The sequence below is a fragment of the Chiloscyllium plagiosum genome, chromosome 1 (genome assembly GCF_004010195.1).
Source record: "Chiloscyllium plagiosum isolate BGI_BamShark_2017 chromosome 1, ASM401019v2, whole genome shotgun sequence".
In the NCBI taxonomy this organism is placed as follows: domain Eukaryota; kingdom Metazoa; phylum Chordata; class Chondrichthyes; order Orectolobiformes; family Hemiscylliidae; genus Chiloscyllium; species Chiloscyllium plagiosum.
Genome location: NC_057710.1, coordinates 11,380,536 through 11,395,856, shown reverse-complemented (window position 1 = coordinate 11,395,856; position 15,321 = coordinate 11,380,536). Strand labels below are relative to the sequence as shown.

General features: G+C 44.3%; 1 protein-coding gene across 5 annotated transcripts in view; it reads right to left on the bottom strand.

Annotated features, from left to right (window-relative positions):
* The window catches only part of gfra4a (GDNF family receptor alpha 4a), a 160,879-nt gene extending 154,572 nt beyond the window's left edge, over positions 1–6,307 (bottom strand). The window contains exons 1-2 of one of the 5 annotated variants that reach the window (XM_043696028.1): positions 6,292–6,307; positions 4,596–5,061 (exon numbers count right to left, since the gene is read on the bottom strand). In XM_043696028.1, coding sequence (XP_043551963.1) covers positions 4,596–4,635 — 40 coding nt within the window. In that variant the 5' untranslated portion in view covers positions 4,636–5,061; positions 6,292–6,307. The other 4 variants (XM_043695854.1, XM_043696122.1, XM_043695936.1 and 1 more) reach the window with 4 other exon arrangements.
* Between the last annotated feature and the right edge of the window lie 9,014 nt (positions 6,308–15,321).

Sequence of the window (15,321 nt, the reverse complement as noted above, 5' to 3'; positions counted from 1 at the left end):
GTATAAACTGCCACAATAAACCAATGATAGCTAAGTCAAGATGTTTTTTAAACTTCACACACTGGGAAAAGATTTGTATCTCAAAGGCCTGTTAACAGGATGAGAATCTCTGAGGTAGAAGCTTTCTTCACATTGAGGAGAGAAATCAAGGAGCAGACCCATATCAATGGGATGAATAATGTATATTGAGAAGGATTGCTGAGGGCAAGCTTGAATCTAACTGTCTGTAAAGTCATCAGAAAGATCAAAAGGTGAAAGTAGGGGACTGTACATTGTCATTGAATTTCCATAAAGCATGCTTGCTATTGAAAAGTGGCATCAATGAATGCTACAGTGGGTTAGTGAAATGCTGGAGTACTATTTGACTAAAGTGTCGATAGAGGAAATACATTGCTTTGGGTGTGGCAAAAGAAATGGTGGTAGCACACTGTAGCTCATGTACCGCCAGGCTTAGCCCTAAATAGACAGTGACTTGGTGAGAGTTTGCTGTGTTACCTGTAGGTTTCAGTGAGAACGTTTCTGCTGGTTTTACTTTAGCTGCCTAAAGACTTATAGTTTAATAATGATAGGGTGCAGCAAAGTATTTTTGCTCATGAATCTTAACACAATGTATAAGCCTTAATAAACATTACAATTGGTGTGATAATAAGCATTTACTTTTACTTACAGATCCCCTAAATAACAACAATTTGACCTTAGAGATTGCTGCAATATGGTTGCTGCATGACAGGGGGACCCCTTGCGTACAGTTCGCAAGTTCCATACATTTGGGATCATCTCCATTCAAACTCAAAATGTGAGCTTATTATTTTCAGATGAATGCCTTGCTTTGGCTCCATTCACTTCAGATCACTGAAGTTACACTGGGAAAGGGGAGGGTCGAGGGAGGGTGGGTGGTATCTTAACAACTGATGCAGTTGGAAACAGAGTTTCGGATAATTATGTTCTCTCTCTGCTATTCTGCTGAATCGTTTGCTCTTTTCTAAACCTATCTTTTACTTTGATTTGCACCAGTCACCCATTTTTGCTTGGCAATCTCATTCACGTTGTTGTATAATCCTTTCCCTATCACTTTCCTAGCCCCTAACTGCTCTCTTCTCCCTGGTTTTGTTCTTGTTTATCAGCTGTTCATACCCAATACCTTCATGTTCTGAAGGCAGTGTGTTGACCTGAAATATTTAACTCTGTCTTCATCTCCGATGCTGCCAAACCTCCTGTTAGTCTTCCACAACTTTTTAATTATCCTACTAATGCTGGTCCCCCTCAAAAATAACTCTTCATCGACATGAAATAGGAACACAGGAAGAGGAACAGGCCATTCAGCCTGTTGTGTGTGCTCCAGCGTTTGTTATGATCATTGCTGATCAAACACTTCAGTGTCTTTTACCCACACTATCCCCATGACTCTTTATGCCTTTAGTAATCGGAAATCTAACTACCTCTTTGTGCTTATGCTAAATATGAGAGCTGACCTATAGCAGGTTTATGTGTACAGTGGGAAATTCTGTACAAGCACAGTCTGCATCATATACTGGGAAGCCATATATTGTATTGCGTTGTTGAAAAAACACAAAATTGGTGGTGTAACTGCAATCAAGGACTGTCCACTCCAAAATATTTTCAGTGGATTTCCAATGCAATAATGAGTTTAACTTTTAAAATGCTCACTTGACTTCTACTCAAGTATATTTTACAAACAGATTTCCTGGTCATTTATATTACCTAGAAACATAAGGAGAAATAAATTACCGTTTCTACCAGGCTTTTTCAAAATGATCCTACTGTCCTGCTCTGTCCTTTATCCTCCACTACTTCTCAAGGCTGACAGAACCTTCAGTATAAATCCTAATGGAAATATACACTCCATCATTGCCTTAGGGTATTAATGACTGGCAAAGATTAAAGTAAAATCCAAGAATTAAAGGTGGACCGTGTTTATTGCTGAAAATGTATATTCTGCTGTCACGCTATCATTTATGAGCACAGAAGAGCACTTCTGGCAACACATCTCAGGGTGAACCACAATCACTGCATTTCTGAATTTAGCAGGGGAGAATGAAAGCTTGGCCAGTTTTGTTTTTCCAATAGCGGTAATAGTCTTTATGCAATCTAATGTTCTCAGCTTGTGAACACCCATCACCCCACAACAACTGGCACTGATCGGCCAAGTTATGGCACTGGGCATACACTCAGTTTACCAAGCAATCTTAAACAACTGCAACAGCAGCACTCAATAATGAGTGCGCTTATGGTCAATTTTATTAATAATGTTTAATAACACAATTATTGAGAAATGCATTTCTAGTTCAGCACCATTCCTATTATATCTGCTTCAGACCTGAAATTATGTTCCACCAGTTAAAACAAGCAATTTAGTAAATATGATTCTGAACGGAATGCCTTTCCAAGCTCATCTTAATGACACTTTATTTAGAAAAGGGCTTGTAAAGGAATCAGTGGTGAGATCAGGGAATTTTTATTGAGCAATGAGTTATTATGATCTGGAACGCACTACTGAAGGATTGGATGGAATTGTGAACTTCCACAAGGGAACTTGAAGATGGTTCTATAGGATAGCAGATAGACAAAGGCTGAGTAGCCTCCTTCTGCACTGTGTGATTCCATGAATCTGTCCATGTAAAATGCCAGAAATCTGCACTGAAAGCTTGCAATGCTGGAAACACACAAAAAAACAGTGAGATTCTGTGGGGAGCTCAAACAGATTTTAGTAATTCAGACAGAATCTTTTTGTTTAAAAGTCAGGGGTCCTAAGGCAGGGTCAATGTGTAAAACTTTAAAGGTTTGTTTCCTCTCTAAGTGTTCTGACTGACCTCACTATGTGCTTCTAGTATTCTCTCTCAGTGCTTTATATATAATACATATATCTCATATATATATATATATTTGGAGAAGTTAATGGATGTTACTCGATCTCCAAGTTCAATCATTGAGATCTGCTATGCTTTAAAACAAATAGCTGACACATTGCCAATTTGAATCAGGGACTGAAAGAGGGACAGAGAGGAGAACAAGGAAAATAAATGTAACCAGCACTTTGTATTAACCCCTTCTGCACCAAAGATCTGTTTTCTTCGTCTCACTCCCATTCGATACTAACTTGAGTTTATGCAAAATGTTGGAGTATCAGGATTAATTGCGTTTTATAGATCCCACCCCCATTCCCCACAACTGCAATAAATGCTTGTTTGCCAAACAACCCAGTATCTATGTTGCATGTGTATGAGTCTTAATTTAGGTATAGACATACAGTTATAAAAATACATATGGAATGATCCACAAAACAAAAGACATGGGATAGAGCCTAGCATGTGGACTAACAGGAATTTCTGCTTGGGGTTGCATTTCTTTTTGATGATGAATTTTATACATATCCATACACATGTTTAAGCACACACACACTCACATATGCTTATGTTCATGCACATATATGCTCGCATTCACACACACACAAATACACATTCACACAGGAATGGGCATTCAAACGCACATTGACACACACATTTGCACACTTGTATTCACACATACATAACATGCATACACACAACTTGACACACATACATTTAAATTCCCATATACATGTTTACACTCAAGCACACGTTTGCACATATTTACATAGGTACCTTCATAACCACACTCTATATGCATACATACTTATCCACACGTACATTGACTCGCATACACATCTAAACACAAGCACAAACATCCTCACAGCTTCACTTACATATAAATATACACACATCTCTCAAAAAAACAAGTGATTTATCACAAGCCAATTGCAACCAGCAGAGAGTTAAACCCCAGAGTTCTATGTTCTGGGAATAATTCTGTCTTCTTGAAATAAACATTTTCTCCCTCCCTCTCACGGCGCTGGCTCCCGCTACACCTCAGGCAAACACATCAAAGTGCTACAGAGCTTTGAAACAAATTGCTGACGAAAACCCAATAGGTCTGGCAGCATCTGTGGAGGGAACGCAGAGTGAATGGTTCGAATCCAGCGCCCTCCCTCTTCCAGTTCTGATTGAAGTTCTGATGAAGAAGATTCGTGAACTCCTCTCCCACCTCAGCCAACTTCTCTCTCAGGACAAGGGACCAATCTCATCGCGGCGGTATCCGAATGCAGCTTTTACTAAGCAAGTGTTTCAGAGTGAGGGAAAGGTCAACGAAACGTCAACTCTGATTTCTCCCCACGGATGCTACCAGCCCTGCTGAGCTTTTCTGGCAATTTCTGGGTCTTTTTTGTTTCTGATTTCCAGCGTCCGCAGTACTTCCCGTTTTCATCCAGAAAATCTTCTGTCCTTGGACTTAGATTAACAGCTACAGATTGATTCCTTCAGAAGACCAAAATATTGACACAATTGGAACAACAGAAATAAAACGGAAAAGGGCATTCAATTCACTATCCTGTCTCAAGCAAAGGTGACAGGAGTCACTTTGCAAATTCCAAAAATAAACAGAAATGTACAGCGGCAGATGTTTGCAAACTGCTTTCTCCCTGTGTCCAGTCATGTGTACAAACGCGGGCGCGCTGTTGATTCCACTATACCGCCACGATTAAAGATAACAGGAGTACTTACCAATAAGTGTCAAGATTAAATAAATCCCCATCAGCAACATTGCGTGTGCGCCTCTTTTTATTCCCCCTCAGCACCCTCCCCGCCTCGCGAAAAGAGAAGAAATCGATTCAAAAAATCACTTGTCCAATCTTCGAGGGAAATTGTAATCCGCGGCGTTTTTCTGGAATCTTGCTTTGGGGGTCATTCCTGTTCGGATTGGAGACGAAACGAAAATAAAAGTCCATTCAATGTTTGGCTTGAGGGGCGGTAGATAGAGGGAGAACGAAAGAAAGAGAGAGAGAGAGAGAAAATGATGGAATTCTTATTTAAATCCCCAGTTTTGATGTTCTTTTTGGAAAGCAGGCGATCTTGCAGCCTCGCACCAAGGTTTCTCAGTACAGCACCGCTGGCCCCAACTCAGGAAGGTTTTTAAATCCGCCGGGTTGGAGGTAGTAAATCATTGTCCTTTTGTTTGTTCCGACCCATGCTGTAAGAGGGAAGAGTATAAGAGTATGAAATATTGGTAATCCTCCATCCAGCTTTCATCTCCCCAACCCCTGCGCCTCCCTCCCTCTCTCTCTCTCTCTCACACTCACTCACTCTCTCTCCAGTTTTCACCTTCCCCACTTCTGCCGCCTGGCGTCTCTGGGACCAAGGCAGTGCTTAAAGACAGAGCTTCACCCTCCCCCCCACCCGCCCCTCCATCCAACCAGACCTCTCAAGTTCCTGTGACTAGCGATGGTTAGCGCTGAAAATGTGTTGCTGGAAAAGCGCAGCAGGTCAGGCAGCATCCAAGGAGCAGGAGAATCGACGTTTCGGGCATGGGCCCTTCTTCAGGAATCCTGAAGAAGGGCTCATGCCCGAAACGTCGATTCTCCTGTTCCCTGGATGCTACCTGACCTGCTGCGCTTTTCCAGCAACACATTTTCAGCTCTGATCTCCAGCATCTGCAGACCTCACTTTCTCCACCAGCGATGGTTAGCCAATGTCAGGATTAACCTGTCAAAACCTATCTCCAAACTGCCCCCGCAACCCCCACACAACCTCATCCCAAAAGTTTTGGAAACATTGTACTTTCCACTGTCAGTGCCAATGTTGAACCTCTCCTCCCCGTTTGCATTTGCTGGAGGTTGGAATTTCGACGTCCTCCTCCCTCCAACCCCCATACCGCCGCCACCTCCTGCCTCCTTGGAGTCCAACTATACTCTGGCACCTTGCAAACTCCCCCATCCCCTCCCCCCAACCATCCTCATGTCAACTATTCCACCATCACTGCGGACCATTCAGTACCAGGGGTCACCCTGACACGGTGTGCTCACTACCGCCTCCAAGAGGCCGATGCGAGCACTGGATCGGATTGTGGGGGCGGGGTGTCAGACAATGAAACTACTTGGATCGGCCTTTCTGGGTGGGCCGAATGGTCTCCCATGTGATTTCTAAGAAGAAACCAAGAACAAGCACTACCCTGGGAGTGAGGAGTGGAGAAGGATGGGGGGGAAGGGGGAGAAGAGTGAGATGGGAATCAGTCTGCCGGGGAAAGACTGATGGTGGGCTACCATGAAGGACTCATTCTCAGCCTCTCCCCTCTACTGAGGCGTGGGGACTCTCAGGTTAAACCCACCCACCAATCCTCTCTTTCTCTCTAAGGTGAGAGCAGCCACCGGGACTAAACCTTTATTAGGCAGGGTCTGACTGAAATGTTAGATTCTCCACTGACCTGTTACAGTATTCACTGAGGTAGAGTGGTCTCACTGACCTCCAATCAGAAATTCAAACCTTCCTTTTCTTTGCAAAATATATAGCGAATACTGGTTAGGTGTTAACCTGTGTTAGCTATACAGCTACTGCGTGTGTGTGTGCATTGAACCGTGTCAACGAATGACAATGTTGTATTGATGCAAATAGACTATGCATTAGTCAACATTTAAATGACAATTAGATAGAATGCACAGCACAGAAAAAAGCCCATCTGTTACCTCCTCTTTCATTACAAACCGATAGACTTGGTTTATTGGTCTAGAAGTTTTCTATCAGGAGCAACTGCTGTAGGATAATACCTTCTATTCCCCTCTCTAACTGCTCCTCGCTCATATCTAGACGCCCCTGAAAGATTAGATTAGGTTCATATTAGAATGGGCACAGGCCCTTCAGCCCAACAAGTCCACACGACCGTCCAAGGAATAACCCCTCCCCTCCACCCTACATTTAGCCCTGACTAACGCACCGAACACTCCGCAATTTAACATGGCCCATTCACCTGGCAAGCACATCTTTGGATTGTAGGAAAAAAAACGGAGCACCCAGAGGCCCAATGCAGGAATTGAACCCGGCACCTTGGTGTTATGAGGTAGCTTTAAACCTAAACTCTTTCTTCACAGTGGATTAAGGAACCCAGTTCTGAAGAAGGGCCACTGGACTCGAAGCAATTACTTTCCTTTCTCTCTCCACCGATGCAGCCAGACCTGCTGAGTTTTTCCAGCAATTCCATTTTTTTTCATTAAGGCACCCCTCTCCCCTGTCATTATCAATGATGATGGCCAGGGTGGGTTGGGGAGAAAAAGCTGTTCCATGGGATCGTCCCCTTTTTCAAGTTGTTTGATCTCTGAGCTGGGAAGCTTGGTGTTTCAGGGAGCGTTGAGGTAAAACGGCGTTCACCTGGCCACACAGCAAGGCTGCTGGATTTCTGTGTTCCTCACACATCACCCAGCAAGGTGCATGCACTCAACGGTCCTCCCTCACTGAATCTGCAAGGCTCTGAGTGGGATGTGCAAGTAACTCGTGACTCGTGCAGAGAATGGGCGACCTCATCTCCACAACCAAACAGTTCAACAGCAGCTAGGGATGGGCAATAAATGCTGACCAGCCACATCCCACGAGTGAATAAAACAAAAGTTCCTCTCACACTATAGTATGGACGATGTAGATGGTGGGACAGACACGGATAGCTGCACTCAATTCCACACTCAGTGTGGAAGCAGACCATTCAGCCCATCGACTTCATACCATCCCTCTCAGGGCATCTGACCCGATCCCTGCATTTCCCTAGTTACTATGGGGCAATTTAAGCACGGCCAATCGTGCGGTGGGAGGAATGTGCAAACTCCACACAGACAGTGGCTTGAGGGTGGAATCGAACGCTGGCGCGCTGAGGCAGCATTGCTAACCACTGAGCCACTGCTACCCTCATCTTTTAAAAATCATTCATGGTGTCACTGGTTAGGCCAGCATTTATTGACCCTCTCAGGGGGCAATTGAGAGTCAACCATGTTGCTGTGGGTCTGGAGTCACATGTCCAGACCGGATTACACCTAAAAGGCTTAAGCTTTACAGACGACAGATGGTTTTCTTTTGCAACAACAGATACTTAATTCAAGATTTTTCTCGATTTCAAATTCCACCATCTGCAGGATTCTAACCCTGGTCCCCAGAACATCAGTTGGGCCTCTGTATTAACAGTTCAGCGCCTTCTCATGCCAACACTCCGACCTCCAATCGTCCCCATTTCCTTAAACGATAACTCCCCCTACCTCACATTCGTCTTGTGGGGGGGGGGGGGGGGAGGGGTGGTTAAAGCCTTTCTGTGATGCCCTCCACAGTCCAATAGCGCAAACTCTATCCCCACTTTTATCAATTTCAAGCGAATGGGGCGGTGCGTGGACTGGGGTGGGGTGGCGCAGGATCTTTTCTTGTAATGGCAATACCAAAAGAAAATAGCATGGGGCCCCCATCGGGGCGAAGTTACAACATGATCAATAGCTGTTGCATTCACTCTCTGCAGCCGATAAGTTCAACCTGTTATTGATGTGCGCGAGTCTGTACAGCTGGTCACGATATTGCTGAAGTTTTCTTGTTTTATTATAAATTTTTAAAAAATGCTTTATACACTCTCCGGCATCCCTTAGCTTGACATGACACAGCCAGGACAAATGTTCCTCCCTGTGGGTCTCGCAGCGCGATCTCCTACAGGGGGTGCTGTTGTCAATTCTACCTAACCACTGCTGTGCTGTTAGCTATTTATCGCCAGTTGCTGCCTTTACAATTGGAGCATTTTCATTTCTGTGCCCAGAGGTTGGCAAGTCTTTGTGCAAAAGCACTAGGACACGTCGAATCGATTGCAGTTTACTACTTGCTTGCAAACAAAAAAAAATGAACAAGTCTCAACAATTTGCTTTTTGATGTAGAGGAGTTGAGGGGGAGGAACTGGTCTGTAAATTACCTGGTGGTCAACCGCGTAGCAGTTCCTCGCAGACCGTCGGGGTAGCATGGGCTCTGCTGAAGGGGCAATAGGATGGACCGTGAAGAAGTGTGGCTTTCTGTAAAGAATAAATGCTGTAGGATTATTGCTTGTTCGGTTTTAATTCAAAGCCCATTTACCTGGTTAACGATTGCGTCCGGGAGCTCTCTTGTTATTGAGGCGGACACCCGCCCACCCTTTGCAGACTTGTTTCTTGAGATGAGAAAGGACCTTTGATTTTAGGCGGTGGGTTACAGTGATTGAGAAGGGTGGTGGAAGAAGATTCCACAATAATGTTCAAAATCACGTTCTTTTTCATGGAAAGCAAATATCTGTCGACAATGAGAGGGGAATGGAATTAATTGAATTGCAGTGTCGGCAAGCCAGCACGGGGAGAGTGGACTGAATGGCCTCCTTCAGTTGCTGTATGATTCTAGATTTTACTGTGTTAAAGCATTCTGCTGTTGAGGTTGCGATTTTGGGAAACAGGGTACAGAAGCATGGTAGAGTTACAAGGTGAGGGTTCTGTTGTTGGGTTGTGATAAGAGTGAGCTCTGTGTGAAATTATAAAGAACAGTACAGCACACGAACTGGCCCTCAGCCCTCCAAGCCGATGTCGGCCTTTCTAAAGTAAAAACATTTTGCCTCTATGCAACAGGTATCCCTCTATTAGACTCATAGAGTCATAGAGATGTACAGCATGGAAGCAGACCCTTGTGTCCAACTCATCCATGCTGACCAGATATCCTAACCTAATCTACTCCCATTTGCCAGCACTTGGCCCATAACTCTCTAAATCCTTCCGATTCATAAATCCATCCAGATGCCTTTTAATTGCTGTAATTGTACCAGCCTCCACCACTTCCTCTGGCAGCTCATTCCATACTGTACCACACTCCCTGCCTATTCATGTGTCTGTCAAGATGCCTCTTAAATACTGCTGATGTATCAACCTCCACCACCTCCTCTGGCAATGCATTCCAGACAATTACCACCCTCTGTATGAAATACTTGCCTCTCACTTTCAAATGTTCCACCTTTTACCTTACACCTATGGGCAGCACGGTGACTCAGTGGTTAGCACTACACCCTCACAGCATCAGGACCCGGGTTCGACTCTAGCCTCGGGTGATTGTCTGTGTGCACATTCTCCCAGTCTCTGCGTGGGTTTCCTCCCACAATCCAAAGATGTGCAGGTCAGGTGAATTGGCCATGCTAAATTGTTAGGTGCATTAGTCAGGATAGGGAAATGGGTCTGGTTGGGTTAGTCTTCAGAGGGTTGGTATGCACTAGTTGGGCTGAAGTGCATGTTTCCATAGTGTAGGGAATATAATATAATCTTAAAAAAAAGTCCCCAAGTAATTGACATTTCCAACCTGGGAAAAAGACTCTAAAAACGTTAATCAGGTCACCTCTGACATTCAAGCAAAAGCAAGCCAAGTTTATGCAATCTCTACTCATAGCTAATACCATCCAAACCAGCCGCCTTTTCTGTACCCTCTCCAAATCCTCCACATCCTTCTGGTAGTGTGGCAACAAGAATTATACACAATATTCCAAATGTGGCCGAACTAAAGTTCTATACAGGTAAAAACAATGACTGCAGATGCTGGAAACCAGATTCTGGATTAGAGTGGTGCTGGAAAAGCACAGCAGTTCAGGCAGCATCCCAGGAGCAGCAGCACTCTAATCCAGAATAAAGTTCTATACGGTTGCAACATGACTTGCCACTTTGTATAGTCTGTGTCCTGAACAATGAAGGCAAGCATGTCTTATGCCATTGTTGACCACGTTATATACTTATGTTGTCACTTTCATGGAACTCTGGACTTGTACATTTAGATTCCTCTGTATGTTAATATTTATAAAGGTTCTACATTTGTTGCATACTTCCCTTCTGCATTTGACATTCCAAAATACATTGCCTCACATTTGTCTGATTGAACTTCCTGCCATTTCTCCACACAAGACTCTAACATATTTATATCCTGCTCCATGCTCTGGCAATCCACCTCTGTCCAGTAGATACAAAACTGCTACAACAATCAAACAATATTTCAGTAAAGATAGTTTTGAAACCATAAAAATGCAAAATATATGTCCTCCAGTGTCAGCTTTTGGATTTTCTCAGTGACTTTGGAGCCCATTTAAAAAAAAAAATAATTAATGCTGGCTAACCAGTATCATTAGGGAGGGATTTCCAGGATTTTGATAGTGACACTGAAGGAACACCTTTATATCTCCAGGTCAGGATAGGGAATGGTGAAAAGATTTGTAGCTCGGGTGCTCGTTGTTGTGGTTCTGTTCGCCGAGCTGGGAATTTGTGTTGCAGACGTTTCGTCCCCTGTCTAGGTGACATCCTCAGTGCTTGGGAGCCTCCTGTGAAGCGCTTCTGTGATGTTTCCTACGGCATTTATAGTGATTTGTATCTGCTGTTTCCGGTTGTCAGTTCCAGCTGTCCGTTGCATGGTCGGTATATTAGGTCCAGGTCGATGTGCTTATTGATTGAATCTGTGGATGAGTGCCATGCCTCTAGGAATTCCCTGGCTGTTCTCTGTTTGGCTTGTCCTGTAATAGTAGTGTTGTCCCAGTCGAATTCATGTTGCTTGTCATCTGCGTGTGTGGCGACTAAGGATAGCTGGTCATGTCGTTTCGTAGAATAGTTTTGAGGGGAACTTGCAGGTTCTTATGCTATTGTCCTTTTTGATGGTTGTAGGTTTGGAAAGAGCTCTCAGAGGAACTTTGGTGAATTTTTGCAGTGCATCTTGTTTCTAGAGTTGGTGATGGAGGAAGTGGATGTTTTGCCAATCAGGCTGCTTTGTCCTGGATGGTTTCAAGCTTCTTGAGTGTTGTTGAGGCTGCACCCATCCAGGCAAGTGAGGAATAATCCATCGCACTTGCGGACAGTCTTCAGGGAGTTGGAAGCTATGTTGCTCGCTGCAAGTTTCCTTGCCTCTGACTTGCCTTGCAGTATTTAAATTGCTAGTCCAGGTCAGTTTCTGGTCAATGGCAACCTCCATAATGTTGATAAATGGGTGAAAGTTTCAGGACTCTGGAACAGCCCAATGTTTGAGATAACGTGAGTGAATGAGGCACACTGGAAAGTAATGGTTGGCTGGGGCCAAATTTCAGTTATACAGTTTGTAAAGTTATTCGAAGAAATAAAACAAGAAATAAGGAGAAATGCATTGTATTTGGTGGAGCCCAGTACGTCAAATATTCTCAGTAATGGAGGAACCGGAGTGAGTAGGTAAGTGCAGGAGGAGCCCAGAGGGAGAGAGAAGAAAAGGTGGACAGTCAAAGGGATCGTTGATAGTAGACCAGGTAAGAGGACAAGCTGGATAGGTGATAGTGAGGGCAGGAATGGATGGAAGTGGGTTGGCTGTGTTGAATATAACCCACTTCATGTTAGCACCTGAAGTTGTAGGGGTAGGTAAAAGACAAGATTCGGGTGTTCATGTTCTGGCATTGATAAACTCATTGTTGAGTCCTGAAAGCTATAAGGTATCCAAGCATAGTTGAGATGCTATTCCTCCAACTTGCATTTAGCCTCACTGAAGCACCACAGCAGGTCTGAGACAGATATGTAGAGGTGAGGACATTGTGCTGTGTTGAAGTGGCAGGCAATTTGAAGCTTGAAACTTTTAACTAATCTTTATATACAGGGGGTATGGTCTCCTGCATTGTATTCCAAATTGTGTCCAAATCCATAAGACCATAAGACCATAAGACATAGGAGCGGAAGTAAGGCCATTCGGCCCATTGGGTCCACTCCACCATTCAATCATGGCTGATGGGCATTTCAACTCCATTTACCCGCATTCTCCCCGTAGCCCTTAATTCCTTGTGACATCAAGAATTTATCAATTTCTGCCTTGAAGACATTGAGCGTCCCAGCCTCCACTGCACTCTGCGGCAATGAATTCCACAGGCCCACCACTCTCTGGCTGAAGAAATGTCTCCGCATTTTTGTTCTGAATTTACCCCCTCTAACAAATGGGGCCTAACCAGAGCTTTATAAAGTCTCAGTGGTACAACAGTGCTTTTATATTCCGACCCTCTTGAGATAATTGACAACATTGCATTTGCTTTCTTAATCACGGACTCAACCTGCATGTTTACTTTTAGAGAATCCTCAACTAGCACTCCCAGATCCCTCTGTACTTTGGCTTTACGAATTTCCTCACCGTTTAGAAAGTAGTCCATGCTTGTATTCTTTTTTCCAAAGTGCAAGACCTCACATTTGCTCACATTGAATTCCATCAGCCATTTCCTGGACCACTCTTCCAACCTGTCTAGATCCTTCTGCAGCCTCCCCACTTCCTCAGTACTACCTGCCTGTCCAAATCGAATTGCAATCTGTCCCCATTGCAAATACAAAGTCCTTGATGAGCGTTTTTGCACTCAGTAGCTAGCACACCTTACCTCTGAGTTGAAAGATTGTGGATCAAAATCCCTCACTCCAAACATAGGCAGGTTAATTTTCTAATGCAACACTGGGGAAGTGCTACACAATCGGGGGGTACTGTCTTTTAGGACGAGGCATGAATTCAAAGCCCCATTTGTTTTCTCCATTGGTTGTGAAAGATTTATTGTATTTTCTTGAAGTAGGATAGGTGAATGCTGCATGGTAGCTTGCCTCTTATGTGTCCCCCATTGAACACCGATAAGTGGATCAACTGCTTATTATCAACTTGTCATTTATGGGATCTTCCTGTGCAACAAATGGCTGCTGTTTATGCTCCATGACAATGGACCCTACACTTCAAAAGTATTGCATCGGGTGCAAAGTGTTTCCTGAAGCGGCAGGAAACTGAGCTCAGTCAGTCTCAAGAAACGTCTCAGGAGGTTGCTGATACAACTTCCATTTATACATTGCCTTTCAGTTTATGAAGTGTACCAACTGGTGTTGTGCATGCAAACATGGCCAGTCAAGGATGGCATGGTTACATCCCAGTCATGATTCAATGACTGCTTGATAGATGAGCAGTTGCTTTCGTAGATGTCAGCAGTTTCCATACTGAGAGTAAATTCTCAAATTAGATTAGATTACTTACAGTGTGGAAACAGGCCCTTCGGCCCAACAAGTCCACACCGCCCCGCTGAAGTGCAACACACCCATACCCCTACAATAACCCCTTACCTAGCACTAAGGGCAATTTAGCATGTCCAATTCACCTGACCTGCACATCTTTGGACTGTGGGAAGAAACCGGAGCACCCGGAGGAAACCCACGCAGGCACGGGGAGAATGTGCAAACTCCACACAGTCAGTCGCCTGAGGCAGGAATTGAACCCAGGTCTCTGGCGCTGTGAGGCAGCAGTACTAACCACTGTGCCACCGTGCCGCCCATGTTAACTCATATTTTCTGAATCATTGGTCCAATCTCTGGGCAACCAGTCCAATAGAGTCATAGCGTTAGAGAGATGCACAGCAAGGAAACAGACCCTTCGGTCCAACTTGTCCAAGCCGACCAGAAATTCTAAATTAAACTACTCTCATTTGCCAGCAATTGACAAAATATCCCTCTAAACCCTTCCTATTCATATGCCCATCCAGATACCTTTAAATGTTGTAATTGTATCAGCCTCCACCACTTCCTCTGGCAGCTCATTTCATAGGAAGGAGATATGGCTTATGCCCGAAACGTCGATTCTCCTGTTCCCTGGATGCTGCCTGACCTGCTGCGCTTTTCCAGCAACACATTTTCAGCTCATTTCATACACACACCCACCCTCTGTATGAAAAGGTTGCCCTTCAGGTCCCTTTAAAATCTTTCTCCTCTCACCCTAAACCTCTGCCCTCTAGATTTGGACTCCCACACCCCAGGGAAACTACCTTGGCCATTCACCCTATCCATGTCTCTCAAGATTTTATGAACCTCTATAAGGTCACTGCTCAGCCTCTTGATGGTCCAGGGAAAACAGCCCCAGCCTGTACAGCCTCTCCCTATAACTCAAACCTCCAACCCTGGCAACATTCTTGCAAATCTTTTCTGAACCCTTTCAAGTTTCATAACATCTTTCCTATAGCAGGGAGATCAGAACTGCACGCAGTATTCCAAAAGTGACCTAACCAATGCCCTGTACGGCCAAAATATGACCTCCCAACTCCTATATTCAATGCACTGGCCAAAAAAGGAAAGCACACCAAACACCTTCTTCACTGTCCTTTCTACCTGCAACTCCACTATGAACCTGCACTCCAAGATGTCTTTTTTTTAATTTCAAAAATATACTTTATTCATGAAATTATTTGGATCTCTACACAATTGGTCATGCCATTCTTATGCACACATTACATTGCTTTACATACAGATATCGAAATTTATTTTTCCTATATACAAGTCTGTACAGTGCTTCTACTGAGGTGTCAGCGGAGCCCAAATGACTGGGTAGGCCCCCTGTTCTTCTTAGGCAGGCAGATGTTACACGGTGGTCTTTCCCACTGCGCCTTGGCGGCAGCTGCGCCAAGCTTCAGTGCGTCCCTCAGCATGTAGTCCTGGACCTTGGA